This window comes from Dendrobates tinctorius, unplaced genomic scaffold (genome assembly GCF_039654945.1).
Source record: "Dendrobates tinctorius isolate UK_male_01 unplaced genomic scaffold, ASM3965494v1 ptg000250l, whole genome shotgun sequence".
Classification (NCBI taxonomy): Eukaryota; Metazoa; Chordata; class Amphibia; order Anura; family Dendrobatidae; genus Dendrobates; species Dendrobates tinctorius.
Window position 1 is genome coordinate 40,267,501 of NW_027361917.1, and position 16,145 is coordinate 40,283,645.

The 16,145-nt window shown below is 42.7% G+C and overlaps 1 protein-coding gene across 5 annotated transcripts in view; it reads right to left on the reverse strand.

Annotated features, from left to right (window-relative positions):
* Positions 1-16,145, reverse strand: part of UTRN (utrophin) — an 897,027-nt gene that overhangs the window by 666,381 nt on the left and 214,501 nt on the right. For all 5 annotated transcript variants that reach the window (XM_073557627.1, XM_073557629.1, XM_073557628.1 and 2 more), the window contains 2 exons: positions 10,245-10,368; positions 8,659-8,746 (listed from right to left, as the gene is read on the reverse strand). In XM_073557627.1, the coding sequence (XP_073413728.1) occupies positions 8,659-8,746; positions 10,245-10,368 (212 nt within the window). The remainder of the gene's footprint in view (positions 1-8,658; positions 8,747-10,244; positions 10,369-16,145) is intronic.

Here is a 16,145-nt window from a genome sequence, read left to right on the forward strand (position 1 = left end):
ATCACAGCAAAGGGATTATTCAAATGGATGGTCAGAACGAGGTTCAAGTTGGAGGCCCCGTCACACACAGTGATATCGCTAGCGAGATCGCTGATTTTGTGACGCCACAGCGCGATCCCTGGGTGTGACAGGGATCAGTGACAGCCCCCTTCCCCCCGCCCGCCGGGTATCACTGATCGTACTTGATCGGCCAGGGCCATTTTTTGATCGCTGGTCTCCCGCTGGCCAGCGCACGTCAGTATCGGGTTACTAAGCGGCGCGTGTCACTTAGTTACCTGATGTGTACCTTAGAAACCTGCGTGTTGGCAGCTCCCAGGGCGAGCACGCAGGTTTCTAAGGTACACATCGGGTAACTAAGTGACGCGCGCCGCTTAGTAACCCGATATTTACCTTAGAGACCAGCGTCCTTGCTGGTGCTGACCGCTGGTGAAGCTGCCTGTTTGGCAGCTCACTAGCGATCATGCAGCGATGCACTAGTGATCCTGACAAGGTCGTATCGTTGTCGGGATCGCTGGTGCATCTTTATGTGTGACGGGGCCTTAAGGCAGCAATAGATCAATGAGCAAAGCACTAGCCACCGTGAAAACAAACCACACAGAGCTGAAGCTACGTCTGGCAGCTATCTGGGACTGCTAGCCCAGTTAAGTAGCTGAGTAATCGAGGTAACAGGGAGCATCTGACAAGAGATCAGCAACTCCCAATCTCAGATTGGAAGGCCAAGCTGTCAATCACTGCAAAGACAACTCCGCACACCCCTGAACTAGGCTGGACAACTGAGCTGTCATTCACAGCTCAGACAGCTCAGCATGCTTCTGAACCAGACTGGATGACTGAGCTGTGAATCAATGCATCCTAAAAAGGGAGGATAGTTAGTTAATCAACAAAAATTTCTGTAAAATTCAACCTCTGGTACCACTTCAATTAATATATATTGAATAATTGTCTAAATTATAACTTGCATATTACAATTACTTTGCAAATTTCAGGGCACTCATAGTAGAAAAGTTATCATAAGGGAATGTTTAAAGTCAGTTTTGTTTGTGGTTGCATTGCTTCTATTTGCACCAAATTTATCAAATTGTTACATAATGTTTGTTAAACTCAGCACATCTTTAGATACAGTATATAATTTCTGTCCAGAGCTTTTTACACCACCCTTCTTATTGAGAGAAAATTGTGACTTTGGTCTTCAAAAAAATCAGGCATTATCCTAATTGCCCAGCTAACCACACAGACTTTCCTACAGAGTTTTCCAAGAAAAGCTAACCTCACAGACTTTCCTACAGAGTTTTCCAAGAAAAGCTAACCTCACAGACTTTCTTTGAGAGTTTTCTAAGAGATGCTACCCTGGAGTTTCTCAATAAAAATAGCCTTATTACCCAGCATCAGCATATGTTTATGAGGATCAGTCATATCAAACTAATCTGATCAGATTCTATGAGGAGGTAAGTTAAAAAAAAATCAGGGTAAGGGCATGGATGTTGTCTATTTGGGCTTTCAAAAGGAAACTGGTACAATGCATACATAAGGCTGATACAGAAAATGAATCAGTTGGATTATCAATGGGAATATATGTGTAGTTGGATAAACGGTTGGATATCACCAAGGTCAGAATTGGGCCCTCTTCTTCTTAATATATTAATGACCTTGCTGACAACAGGGTAGAATTTATATTTGCAGATGATGCTAAGCTCTGCAAGGTAATTAACACAGAGGAGTATAATTTATTATTTGAGGGATTTGTGGAAGCTGGAGGTTAGGCCCAAGAAATGACAATTGAGGTCTAAAATAAATATATCATGTAAAGCAAATAATATCTAAGGTTATTTAATAAATGGTGAAACACTGTGTAAAACAGTTATCGATTAAGGTTTGGACTTAGGGATGGTCAGAAAAGTCAACTTTAGTGATGATAGCTGGATGGTTGCTGCTAAAGCACATAAAGTCCTGGGATGCATTAAAATAATTAGGTACTCATGATAAGAACACCGTTTTCCCTCTATATAAGTCACTAGTGCAGTCACACTTAAAGCAGTGTTTAACTTTGGGCTCCACGTTTATAGGAAAGATATAACTGAACGAGACTGTTGCAGAGAAGAACGACCAAGGTATTTAAGAGAATGGGTGGACTGCAATAACAAAGACAGGTTATCTAACTGTGGGTTATCCAATTTGGATAAAACAAGATTTAGGGGTGATCTAATTTAAAAGCACAAATATATAAGTAGACAGTACAAAGATCTTTCTTATGATCTTTTTACTTTAACCATGAGAACACTGCAAAAAAAGCTAAATTTCACCAACTTTGAGCAACAATTACTTGTGACAAAATGTGCAACTTATTGACATCTGAATTTGATCTCATAATCTGTTTCACATTTGCAAAGTTATCACATAACCACTAAAGTGTTGTAGCCTCCATTTAGTCAATATGGCAAATCTACAATACGCTAAGAAGTATAGGGTTTAATCATGAATCATGTTAACTGCTAACCACAACTGTCTCTCCCACTAACTTGCTAAAATTCCAAAGTATATGGTTCGCTAAGGCAAATACTTCTATACTGTGCAATGCTTTCAAGTGGATTGGGATGTTACTATGGTTAGTATAATAAAAAAATTAACAGCAGCAAATATTCTCATTCAAAAGGATGTTTAGTTGTTGTACTCCAGTTTGTATATAGCAGCAACTTATGTTTATATTTTAGTATTTGCGCCCTATAAATCATGTCAGTACCCTGCATAATTTAAAAAAGCTTAAGAACTTAAAGTGAACCTTTCAGGTCCCCCATGCCCTCCAACCCAGCAGCATTCACTTATTTATGAGTAAGCTCCCTTCCCAACCAGCCCTGTATAATGTTTTTCTGTAAAAATAAGGTTTAAAAAAATGTATATTGTCCCCCCTTCTTATTATAATTAGTGCTTTGACTACTGGATGGGGCAATAGTTGCCCCTGACTATTCACCCTCCTTCCAGGTTGTCACGTCCTTGTCGTCATCGCCAGCTCCTGCAAATCTTGTGAATGCGCGCCGTACATTTCGGCAGCATCAATGCACCTCTGCAGTCAGGTGTACACTTCTCGGCTTCAGAGGCGCACTGCGCATGACTGGAAACCATCTTCTGAACTTTCAGTCATGCGCACTATGCCTTCAAAGCTGGAGAACTGTACACCCACCTTCTGAGGCGCACTTATTTCATGCAATAAAATGCCAATTAAAGTGCACCTGTCACCTGTTTTGGCCGCTATAAGATGCGGCCACTGCCTTTCAGGGCTTATCTACAGTACAGATAAGCCCCCGATTCTACCTGCAAGTGAAGAAAAATAAGTTTTATTACACTCAACCGGGAGGGTGGTCCGATGCGGTCTGATGGGTGTCGCAGGTCCTGGTCTGGCGCCTCCCATCTTCTTGACACGCCATCCTCCTGCTTGCTTCATTGCTCCCGGCATCGTACTTCTGCGCAGGTGTACTTCTCTGTCCTATTGAGGGCAGAGCAAAGTAATGCAGTGCGCAGGCGCCGGGAAAGGTCAGAGAGGCCCAGCGCCTGTGCACTGCAGTACTTTGCTCTGCCCTCAACAGGGCAGAGAAGTACGCCTGAGCAGAAGTGTGATGCCGGGAACGATGAAGCAAGCAGGAGGACGGCGTCGCAAGAAGATGGGAGGCGCCGGACCAGGACTTGCAACACACATCGGACCGGACTGCACTGGACCGCTCCCGGGTGAGTAAAATAAAACTTATTTTTCTTTTCTTGCAGGTCGGACCGGGGGCTTATCTACAGCATTATAGAATTCTGTAGATAAGCCCTGAAAGGCAGTGGCCGCATCCTATAGCAGCCAAAACAGGTGACAGGTGCTCTTCAATTATGTAAAAATCATACAATGTGATTTTTTTCAATTTGTTTTAAGATTCTGCCTCTCACAGTTGAAGTCCACCTACGATAAAAATTACAGACCTCTCCATTCTTTGTAGTTGGGAAAACTTAAGCGGTGACTGAAGCTACGCCAGCCACGCCTGTACGACTGAAAGCCCAAAGTTGCTAGGAGGAATAAAGTTCCTCACTCAGGGCCTCTTACTGCTTGACTGATCACTCCTTGAAATCACAAAACATAGAGGCCATCAATCAAGCCGGCGGAGGAGGGCGAGAATAGATCTGGAGTGACATAGGATTCAGATTTACAGCCACATTTGCATATCAATTCAAATGCTGATTTCTCAGTAATGGAGGAGTGCACTGGTAATGTAAAGTTATTGCTGAACTTGTCTTTCAAAGAGCTACATACACATGTACATCATTTGGGGTGTGACATCTGGCCAAAAAAAAATTTGTTAAAGAAGCAGTCCCATCAAAGTTCTCATCCTCTTAATATTCTGCAACCATCATATTATACAGCACTGTGTACTTACAATTGCTCATTTTGCCTTTATACCCAGTAAATTCTCATCTTTTCTCTGATCTATGTAGAAACAGTAAGTCTCTTTTTCCTGCATGAATCATTCCCTTCTTGGACTCCTGACCAGCTGATCCTTCCTCCCTCTACCAGGGACTTTTGCAGTGTCTGATGAGTCATGCAGGGAAAATTGACTTCCTGTTTCTACATGGAGCTGAGAAGGATTCAGTTAGTCACCTGAAGTCATACACCTAGTGGAAAAGAGAAGAATTAGCTGGGTATAAGGGCAAAATGAGCAATTGTAAGAACACAGTGCTACATAATATGATGATTGCAATAAATTAAGATAAAAACTTTCATTGGAGTGCTTATTTAAAGACACTATGACAAATACTATGTGAGAAACTACATCCACAAGATAATTGGCAGCCATTTTACTTAAGTCATGGGATGTCTTTGCAAGAATATTATCGAGCTGCAAACAAACAGGATTGTCATCTCTTCCAAACCGGAGAACCAAGACCACCTCAGCTGTCGTCTTTATCACATAATCTACATCAGATTTATTACTTATTTTCGGTAAAAGAAAACTCATGATTTTCAAGGTTTGCACTGAGATGGTTTCTGGTCTCCGCACACAGTGTCTCTGCAGCAGTCTCTGAGCAGTCTCTTCACCAGCGATCAGCACCAGCGACGCCGAGCGGGCGCGTCGCTGTGTACGTTAGTTACCAGCGTGCGGATGCAGGGAGCTGGTAACTAAGGTACACATTGGGTTTCTAAGCAGCGCGCGTCACTTAGAAACCTGATGTGTACCTTGGTTACCAGCTCCCTTTATCAGCGCGTTGGTAACTAAGGTACACATCGGGTTTCTAAGCGCTGCACGCCGCTTAGAAGCCCTGCGTTTACCTTAGTTACCAGCGCGCTGATCGCTGGTCTCCCGCCTGTCACGCAGCGATGCGTGCTGGCCAGCGGGAGACCAGCGATCAAAAAAATGTCCTGGCCATTTCAGGACGATCAGCAATAACTGGCAGGGGGGCCGGTCGATGGTCAGTGTCACACACAGCGATCTCGCTGGTGAGATCGCTGTTGCGTCACAAAACTTGTGACTCAGCAGTGATGTCGCTAGCGAGATCGCTATGTGTGATGGATGCTTAAAACATGGCCAATTAACTCCTCTCAGCACTTAGTGTGCTGGAGCGTTTCCCTAGGCTTATATCACAGAAGCTAACAACCTCAGTGACACATATCTCATCTCCAGTACTTTGCCAGTGACTTTGTCTCGCTACGTAGTCAGTTTCAATGTAACAGTTTATTACAAACAGGCATTTACAAGAATTTATAGCATAATTAGCATGGGATCATTTGCTGCTCATTTACATGTGGCATAATAAAAGATGTAAAAAGAACCTAATTCCTTGATGGTCATGGTAAGTGATGTTTTGATGCTTTCTTCTATTTTTGTAGTGTGTTAAACACGGCCAACACCACCACCCAAAACCTCAGTATACAGTCCTGGGTGGAGACAGTGAACACATTTTAAAGTATTCAAGTTTTATTGGATTTGTATGTGAATACAAGGAAAGGATAACAACCACACATGGTATATCTAGCCACAGTAGTGTAAAACAGATACAGACATACAATGGGAAAAATATATTAATTCTGGCCCATTGTACAAGAGGTGCATTAGAATTTCCTCCATGCACCGTGCACCAAATTCATGGTTCTACACCAAGTTCAAGAATCGAATGAAAGCTAAAAACACCGCAGAAAAGTAGTGGAATATGTTTATAAATGAGACATATGTGGAGTAACTCTTAAGTTTGGACCATTTTTGGGGGACAAATTCAAATGTGTTTGCAAATGTTTTTTTATAAATATGGTGTTCAGCCTGACTGCAATATATGTCAGTTGAGACATAGGGTAAAAAATACAAAACTTGAGTACAGAAAAAAAGAAAAACTTAATATGTCACTTTTAGGTTGCATTATCACACTAATGAATGGTGGCACTGTTATATGATGTAGCATATGACACTATTTCTAAACTTTAGAAATTTAGAACGTTGAGCTAACATTTGTCACATCATAATCAACTTTTCACAATTTTTCTAAAGCTTCCAGTAGTCTTTTCTCTCGATCACTGCATTTCTTCTGACTTCTTCAGAATAGCTAAAGTTAACTGTTCAGTGGTAAAGGTTGTAAAATATGCAAAAGACGTTTACATAATGAATAAGTCGGCAAATGATAGGACATCCCAAGAATTGGGAGGCATTCACAAATCGCACAATACTGTTTAAACAGCTGTCGGAGGTAAACATTAGTCAGCATGTTCCGGATACGAAAGGCCGTCATACTAATAGAAATACCGAGAATTAAATCCATGGAAACATAATTGCGGATGATTGTAGGGCAATTCATTATATTATTTAGAGAGTAACCTTTGTTTTAATTTTCTTTCCATAAATCAATAGCACACATGAAAATAGGAAACATACACTTCTTTCTCCTCTTGAGCATCATTGTCAAAATTCCCAATTCAGAGGTAAAATCTGTCTTTAGTGAATAAAGATCTTCCCATGAAGTTCTATGGTGAAGTGTAACTGTCAGGAGAACTTGAAGCAGAATGTCTGTGTCTGCCTCTAAATCTGCCCTCCTCCTTCCTTCTCCATAGAATTGTAAAAGCACCAACTGTCATCTATCACAGTAATGGAGAAATCTGTCTCCAATGAATACAAATTCCACCATGAATTGATAGTGAAAGATCAATGCAGGAAAGAAAATAAGCAGATTTTTCTGAAAAGATATATTGCAAAATTGCTTGCTTTCATGTGTAGCATTGATTTTTAAAAAGGCGAAATGACAGTTAACTCATACCTGAATAAACTGGTGGGTCCAATCATATGGCCATTCATTTTTTAATAGGCTTAGATTAACGATAGCTCATATCTTTCAGCATAGCTTTTTCATAAGACACAATTCTCTAACTATCAGTGTTCTTCTCAGTTAGAGTTACCCTACATTCAACTGTAACAGTTGGGAAAAGGAGGATCAGCTAGACCAAATGTGGTCCTTGCACAAACTCAAAAAATGGGATCCATCATACTAGTAAGTCAGGCCATATCACTTAAGGTTATGACTCGGTCATGTAGACAATGCTGTTCAATCTGCTAGCATCATGTTATAGAACAGGAGGATCTGAGCAGACTCATATATAGGTTTGTGGGAGAAGATCCTGTTTAGCTTGTATTTCCTCAAATTCTTCTCAGTGTGGGACTAGTGAGGGGTCATAATTACTGGTTGACTGCCATCTCAGTGTACACATTCATACAAGTCTGTCAACCATGAAAGGACTCCACCCTCTGGACTCCTAAAGTCAGATTAAGCAGAGATCAAAATTGATGATATATAGATGGGCAGCATGGTGGCCCGATGATTAGCACGGTTTCCTTGCAGTGCTGGGGCCCTGGGTTCAAATCTCATGAACGACAATATCTGCAAGGAGTTTGTATGTTCTCCCCGTGTTTGCGTGGGTTTCCTCCAGGTTCTCCGGTTTTCTCCCATACTACTATACTGACACACTGATAGGGAATCTAGATTCTGAGCCCTAAAGGAGACAATGATGATAATGTCTGTAAAGCGCTGGGGAATATGATGGCATTCTATAAGCAAAGTAAAATAAATAAGATGATATACAAGTTATACTGAATAGTTTCCCATAAAACCATATGTCATTCTGCTCAGCTCCTCCTCCGGAGAAAAAAATGTCATTCATTACATGTATCCCACTGGTAACACCCCCTTTCATTTTAAATAAGCTCTGGAGGCAGATTCACATGGAGATTTATGTCTGGCCCATAGATCTTCATAGTTTATTTACATATTATGAAAAACGTGGATTTTTCTGGATGAAAGTATTGGATCACAGATATCAGGATATAATTTTATCCAACTTCCTATGACCTACATGTCTATATAGATGGTTTAGAAAGGTTGGTGCCACCGACAGATTCCCTTTAAGTCCTACGAGGGAACCTAATTGCATAATAATGGTCATGGCTTGCTTAGGTTGTGATGAACATGCACTTTTGTTCATTTAGCATTTGGAACAAGTTATCGATTGCTTTGTTGTTGAATTCGGTCACACAGATAGTTAAACTTGATGTAGTATATCCATGTGTTCCATAAATCCACATTCTATTCATTTTAATAGAAGATATCCTGTCATTTCAAAAGAATAAGGTAAATACCATGGATGTAAAGTGACTATACCTTTCTTGCACAGCTCCAATAAATACAGTCCGGTAGCAACAACTTCCTGATATATGGGAGTTCTGTCAGATTTTTCTTTTTCTAGAGTCTAGATATAATACAGATATAACAGTCAGATCACAGGTTTTCCAAATGTTCATTCATACAATTAATTATTAAAATATATGCTGAAATATGCTTTTTTAAGATGGGTGGGGAAGGACTAGGATCTCCCAAACACTTTTGATGTCAATTATATTAGAAGAAAGTACAGAACTAGGCAAGAACCACCTATCCTGTCCCATTTATATTAAACCCATATTATTAGACACGTGGACACTATGGGGCCAATACATAAAAGTGTTAATCCCAAAAAAACTTTCATAAGACACACCGAATAGTCACTACATCTCTGCAACTTTTGGCATTTTCACAACAGTTTACACCCAGCTCCAGCAAAATGGGTGAATCTTTGGAGGAGCCAGGGCAGGATGGGTCGTGACCATGGCCACCATCAAATTCACTGAAAGTGGTGGTGTTCCTGATGGTAGAAATGTTTCTCCAGAGTGGAGTAATATTTCTAGCAAGACACACGGAGGTTAACACCACTGAGAAGATGAGCCAAATTCATGCAGGGTGCGCTTAAAGGGAATCTGTCAGCAAAATGTCACAACCCAAACTATTTATATGTGCATGTAGCGCTTTCAAAGACAAGTCTAGATATACTTTTACAAGACTAGTCCATTCCTCCATTACTGAGGAATCAGTTTTTAAATTAATATCTGATGTCTTTTTCAGTCCAGCTCTTTTCCCCACCCAGCTCCGCCTCTTCCTGCTTGATTGAGAGCTTTATGCTGTGTAATTTCAGGCAGTGGAACCATCATTCAGCAGTAGGAGGTGGCGCTGGGAACAGCCTCACCTTCATATCAATTCAAAAGCTGATTTCTCAGTAATGAAAGAACGGACTGGTGATGTATTGGTATTGCTAGACTAGTCTTTGAAAGAGCTACATGCACATATAAATAGTTTGGTGTGTGTTATCATGCCGATAGGTTCTCTTTAGTGAATTTGGCACATCTTATTCTGGCACGCAATTGAATTGGCAGCACCATGACCAGATCTTGCTTAGACAAACAGGCTCTCACAACAAATAACCAACGGCTATGGGCCGCAAATTTATATAAGTGCCCTATCTACATAATAGAAACACCGTTCAAATATGTCTTCGCTACTTTACACTGAATTAACCTTATATCATCAAATACAAAAATGCACATCTGGCTTCTTATACGATATCTATGAAATGAGAAATATGTGGACCTGGTCCATTTGAAGTGATACAATGGTTACATGCATCAGTATGACTAGAATGATATTCTAGACATTTTTTATGTCTACTTTTTAAAAAAAATGTCTTATCGATATTTATACTGATAGGATATTTTCATTGAAGCCCTTTTGATAAAACAGGTAGCCAATACCCACTTTGATCTAAGGGCATGTGGTTATTAATGCGCCAGATTATGGATCATAACTACAGCTGCTACAAAGCGTATCACAGACAAAGCCCTCATTCATGGCCATTTCCTTCCAACTTCTCCTTTTACCTTTAGCATATCTTTTAAGTCTGAGGTCTCTCTAATCTTTCTATAGTTACTGATCTCCGCGGACATAATCATAGCTCTGGACTTAATCATCCAATTCAGCATTTCAGCAAATTCTCTGTCAAACCTAAGAACAAAAAAATAATAGAGGTCATTGTGCAGCAAGATCTAAAATATGCCCTCTTAAATAAAACAGGAATAAGAAACGTTAAATAAGATGACTATGTATTTATAATTGTATAGTAAAAAAAATGCTTCAAGAGTTACATGACCAAATCCTGAACTGAGGCACACATGGAGGTAAAATCTAATCCTGTACTGCGGCACACGTGGAGGTAAAAGCTAATCATGTACTGTGGCACACATGGAGGTAAAAGCTAATCCTCTACTGCAGAATACATGGAGAAAAAAGCTAATCCTGTACTGCGGCACACATGGAGGTAAAAGCAAATCCTGTACTGCAGCACACAAGGAGGAAAAAGCTAATCCTGTACTGTGGCACACATTGAGGTAAAAGCTAATCCTGTACTGTGGCACACATTGAGGTAAAAGCTAATCCTGTACTGCAGCATACATGGAGGAAAAAGCTAAGCCTGTACTACGGCAAACATGGAGGAAAAAGCTAATCCTGTACTGCGGCACACAGGGAGGGAAAAGCTAATACTGCACTGTGGCACACATGGAGGTAAAAGCTAATCCTGTACTGTGGCACACATGGAGGAAAAAGCTAATCCTGTACTGCAGCATACATGGGGGAAAAAGCTAATCCTGTACTGCAGCACACATGGAGGAAAAAGCTAATCCTGTACTGTAGCATACATGGGGGAAAAAGCTAATCCTGTACTGCAGCACACATGGAGGTAAAAGCTAATCCTGTACTGCGGCACACATGGAGGAAAAAGCTAATCCTGTACTGCGGCACACATGGAGGAAAAAGCTAATCCTGTACTGTGGCACACATGGAGGAAAAAGCTAATCCTGTACTGCGGCACACATGGAGGAAAAAGCTAATCCTGTACTGCGGCACACATGGAGGAAAAAGCTAATCCTGTTGTCATGGTCACGTGTGTCAGGACGCAGATGTTTCCGCAAGGCGGACCCATAACACACGTGACCCTGGATACACCGCCTCCAGTGGGGCGCATTTAAATAATAAAACGTGCAGGTGGATACGCCGCCTCCACCTGGCGAATTTAGGTATTACACGTTATACATACAATATCTGGAAACACCGCCTCCAGTAAGGCGCATTTAAATAATAAAGGGGGGAACCTGGGTAACTTTAACAATGGTGGGCCCTGCAATAGGGAAAAGGGAATTGGAGACCTCCTGAGCTCCCCTGAGCCAGTGTCCCTGCACTCCTAACGTTCCCTATGCCGGTTTCGCACCGGGCGCCACACGCGTACCTCAAGGCCCTAGCTCGCCCTGACCCTAAACCCTCACTAGGGAATAGGTCGGTGCGGAAACTAATCCCACCACTGCACTAATAACACACATGAGGAAAGAGACAATACAGGGGAAACATCACTTAGCTTTGCTCTGTTGCGTGCGCTCCTAGCAACAGAGCCCTCCACCTGAGTGCATCTTCTCCTCCACCCGGATCCATCACCATAACAGGATCCTTCACCTTAGTGCAGCCTTGGAGCAGAGTCCACCACCAGTTGCAGCTGCTTAGAACCAGAGTCCCAAGGATGAGTTCAGCTGCTGACACGAAGTCGAGCATGCTTGAGTCCAGCTCAGCGGCCAAGTCCCACATGGTGAGTGCCACTCTCCATAGTCGCCACTCCACCAGCCCATGCAGACACTTCCCGCTGACACCATCACTGCGACTCCACCACGCCATGCCAGCCCTTCGTCCAGACACCATAGCTGAAACACATCCCCCCTGGCTAAGCTGCGCAGGACTCCTCACCAGCTCCATCCTTCATCCAGGCTCTCCCAAAAACAGAGTGAACACACTCTCACAATATCACAGGCAGTGATTGCACACCTCTAGCACACCTTTATAGGGTGTCACACCTGATACCTAATTAAGTGCAACCTAACCTAAACCTAAGGTGCGATACCGCTAACCACCACCGGGGACAGTCAAAACACCTTTGAACTTAACCAAAGTAAAAAAAAGTTCACTTTGTGCTTTTAATACCGCCAGATCCAACACTGGATCATGACACCTGTACTGCGGCACACATGGAGGTAAAAGATAATCCTGTACTGCGGCACACATGGAGGAAAAAGCTAATCCTGTACTGCGGCACACATGGAGGAAAAAGCTAATCCTGTACTGCGGCACACATGGAGGAAAAAGCTAATCCTGTACTGCAGCACACATGGAGGTAAAAGCTAATCCTGTACTGCGGCACACATGGAGGAAAAAGCTAATCCTGTACTGCGGCACACATGGAGGAAAAAGCTAATCCTGTACTGCGGCACACATGGAGGAAAAAGCTAATCCTGTACTGCGGCACACATGGAGGAAAAAGCTAATCCTGTACTGCGGCACACATGGAGGTAAAAGATAATCCTGTACTGCGGCACACATGAAAGAAAAAGCTAATCCTGTACTGCAGCATACATGGAGAAAAAAGCTAATCCTGTACTGCGGCACACATGGAGGTGAAAGCTAATCCTGTACTGCAGCACACATGGAGGAAAAAGCTAATCCTGTACTGCAGCACACATTGAGGTAAAAGCTAATCCTGTACTGCGGCACACATGGAGGAAAAAGCTAATCCTGTGGCACACATGGAGGGAAAATCTAATCCTGTAATGCGGCACACATGGAAGGAAAAGCTAATCCTGCACTGCGGGACACATGGAGGGGAAACTAATCCTGTACTGTGGCACACATGGAGGAAAAAGCTAATCCTGTACTGCAGCACACATGGAGGAAAAAGCTAATCCTGTACTGCAGCACACATGGAGGTAAAAGCTAATCCTGTACTGCGGCACACATGGAGGGAAAAGCTAATCCTGTACAGCAGCACACATGGAGGGAAAAGCTAATCCTGTACTGCGGCGCACATGGAGGGAAAAGCTAATCCTGTACTGCGGCACACATGGAGAGAAAAGCTAATCCTGATCTGCGGCACACATGGAGGGGAAACTAATCCTGTACTGCGGCACACATGGAGGAAAAAGGTAATCCTGTACTGCGGCACACATGGAGGGAAAAGCTAATCCTGTACTGCGGCACACATGGAGGGGAAATTAATCCTGTACTGTGGCACACATGGAGGAAAAAGCTAATCCTGTACTGTGGCACACATGGAGGAAAAAGCTAATCCTGCACTGAGGCACACATGGAGGGAAAAGCTAATCCTGTACTGCGGTACACATGGAGGGGAAACTAATCCTGTACTGCGGCACACATGGAGGTAAAAGTTAATCCTGTACTGCAGCACACATGGAGGGAAAAGCTAATCCTGTAGTGCTGCACACATGGAGGGAAAAGCTAATCCTGTACTGCGGCACACATGGAGGGGAAACTAATCCTGTACTGCGGTACACATGGAGGAAAAAGCTAATCCAGTACTGCGGCACACATGGAGGAAAAAGCTAATCATGTACTGCGGCACATATGGAGGGAAGAGCTAATCCTGTACTGTGGCACACATGGAGGGGAAACTGTTGTGAGTTCATTCTCTGGTTCACCAGTTGTGAGTTCTCCTTCCAGACTCCCTCTGGTGGTAATAGGAGGCAGAGAGGCTGATTTGATTGGTGGAGATCTGCCACCTGAGAATGAAGATGACGATTGGATCTCAGAAGTCTCAGATTGGATTTAAGACAGCCGACGCCCTATTCAGTTGCTGGTGATTCCTTCTGGCTTGTCAGCTCTTGGTTTTCAGCTCTGTTCCAGGCATCTAAAGCTAAGTTTTTCTGCTAATGTTCACACTTGCTTTTGTTGGTCTTATTCAGCTTTTTGGTGTGTTCAGCCAGCCCCTGCTGGGGGCTATGCTGAATTTCCACTCTTATTTATCAGTATTTTGCCAATTGGCTTTTTGTCCCTTACTAGATCGGTCTCTTTTTGCTCTGTCTCAGAATATTTCAGAGTGCTGATATAGTGGGAGAAGTCTAGTGACTTCAGGGTTAATTTTGCTATCAGAAGTGTTGGACATGATTTTTGTAGGGTTTTTTGCAGGTTGCAGACAGTGTCTTTCCTTTCCTGTCTAGTTAGTTTGGGCCCCGTCATTTGCTCAGCCTATTTTCCTGCCTGTGTTTGTGCCTTCATCTTGTTTCACCGTCAATACATGTGTGGGGGCTATCTATTCCTTTGGGGTCTGCTCTGGGGCAGTTAGTTTTCCCTTTCTTGCTTTAGGCTTATTTAGCCCTCTGGCCGTGACGAGGCGTCTAGGAACATCGTAGGCACGCTCCACGGCTACTGCTAGTTGTTGTGGTAAGATCAGGGATCTGCAATCTGCATAGTTACCAACCTCTCTGGTTTTCTGTGACTTAGCTTGTTCTGCTTTTTTCTCCTCGGTGACCCATTCATAACAGAATCACCAGCCATACCACAGATTCTAGGGTACTCAAAAGCAGGAAAAAGTTGTTAAAAGGAAAAAAAAAAAAAAAGGGTCAGAATTTTTTTATTTTATTATTTTTTCCTCTTTATTCTCTGGGGCCGTAGGAGGATTTTTTTTCTCCTAATGGAGATTAAGCAATTGTCTGATCGTGTGGAGCAGCTGGCTGCTGAAGTGCAGGGAATTTCCACCTATCTCATTCAGTCACATGCTGCTGAACCTAAGATCCCTACTCCTGATGTGTTTTCTGGGGATCGGTCTAAATTTCTGAATTTTAAGAATAATTGTAAATTATTTCTGGCCTTGAAGCCTAACTCATCGGGGAGCTCTGTGTGGCAGGTTAAAATTGTCATCTCCTTGCAGCGTGGCGATCCCCAGGATTGGGCTTTTTCTCTGACACCTGAAAATCCTATTCTGACTAATGTGGATGCATTTTTTCAAGCCTTGGGGTTGTTGTATGATGAACCTAATGCTGTTGATCAAGCTGAGAGAACCCTGTTGGCATTAAACCAGGGTCAGGATTCTGCAGTTATACAGTCAAAATTCCGAAAGTGGGTGGTCCTTACTACATGGAATGATAGTGCATTGGCAGCTCTCTTTCGGAAGGGTTTATCAGAGACCGTAAAAGATGTTATGGTGGGATTTCCTGTGGTCTGGATGATTCTATGTCATTAGCCATTCAAGTTGATCGGCGTTTACGTGAACGTAAAACTACACAGGAGGCGCTGCCTCCTTTTGAACAAACGTCTGAACCTATGCAATGTGATGGGGTTTTGTCTAGGGTGCAACGTCCGGAGTTTAGAAGGCGTAATAAGCTGTGTTTTTTCTGTGGAGACGCCTCTCATATTATTTCTGTCTGCCCAAAACGAGAGAAACATTTTGCACACACATTTGCTGTGGGCAGTATACAACCTAAGTTTCTTTTGGCAATTACTCTGATCTGCTCCTTATCCACGTTTTCCACAAAGGCTTTTGTGTATTCAGGAGCAGCGTTGAATCTGATGGATTTGGACTTTGCTAAACGTTGTGGTTTTTCCATGACGCCGCTGCGGAGGCCTATTCCTTTGAGGGGTATTGATGCTACTCCTTTGGTGGAGAATAAACCTCAGTTTTGGACCCAGGTGACAATGCGAGTTGCCCCAGACCACCAAGAAAATTGTAAATTTTTGGTGCTGCACAATCTGCATGATACTATTGTTCTGGGTTTTCCTTGGCTGCAAACTCATAATCCAGTTTTGGATTGGAAATCTGGGTCTGTGGTGAGTTGGGGTTGTCAGTGTGTTCTTAGGGACGCTCCTGTTTTCTCCACCTCTCCTCAGTCTCATGATATTTCTGATTATCTAGCCGAATTTTCTGATGTATTTAGTGAGAGCAAGTCTGCGTC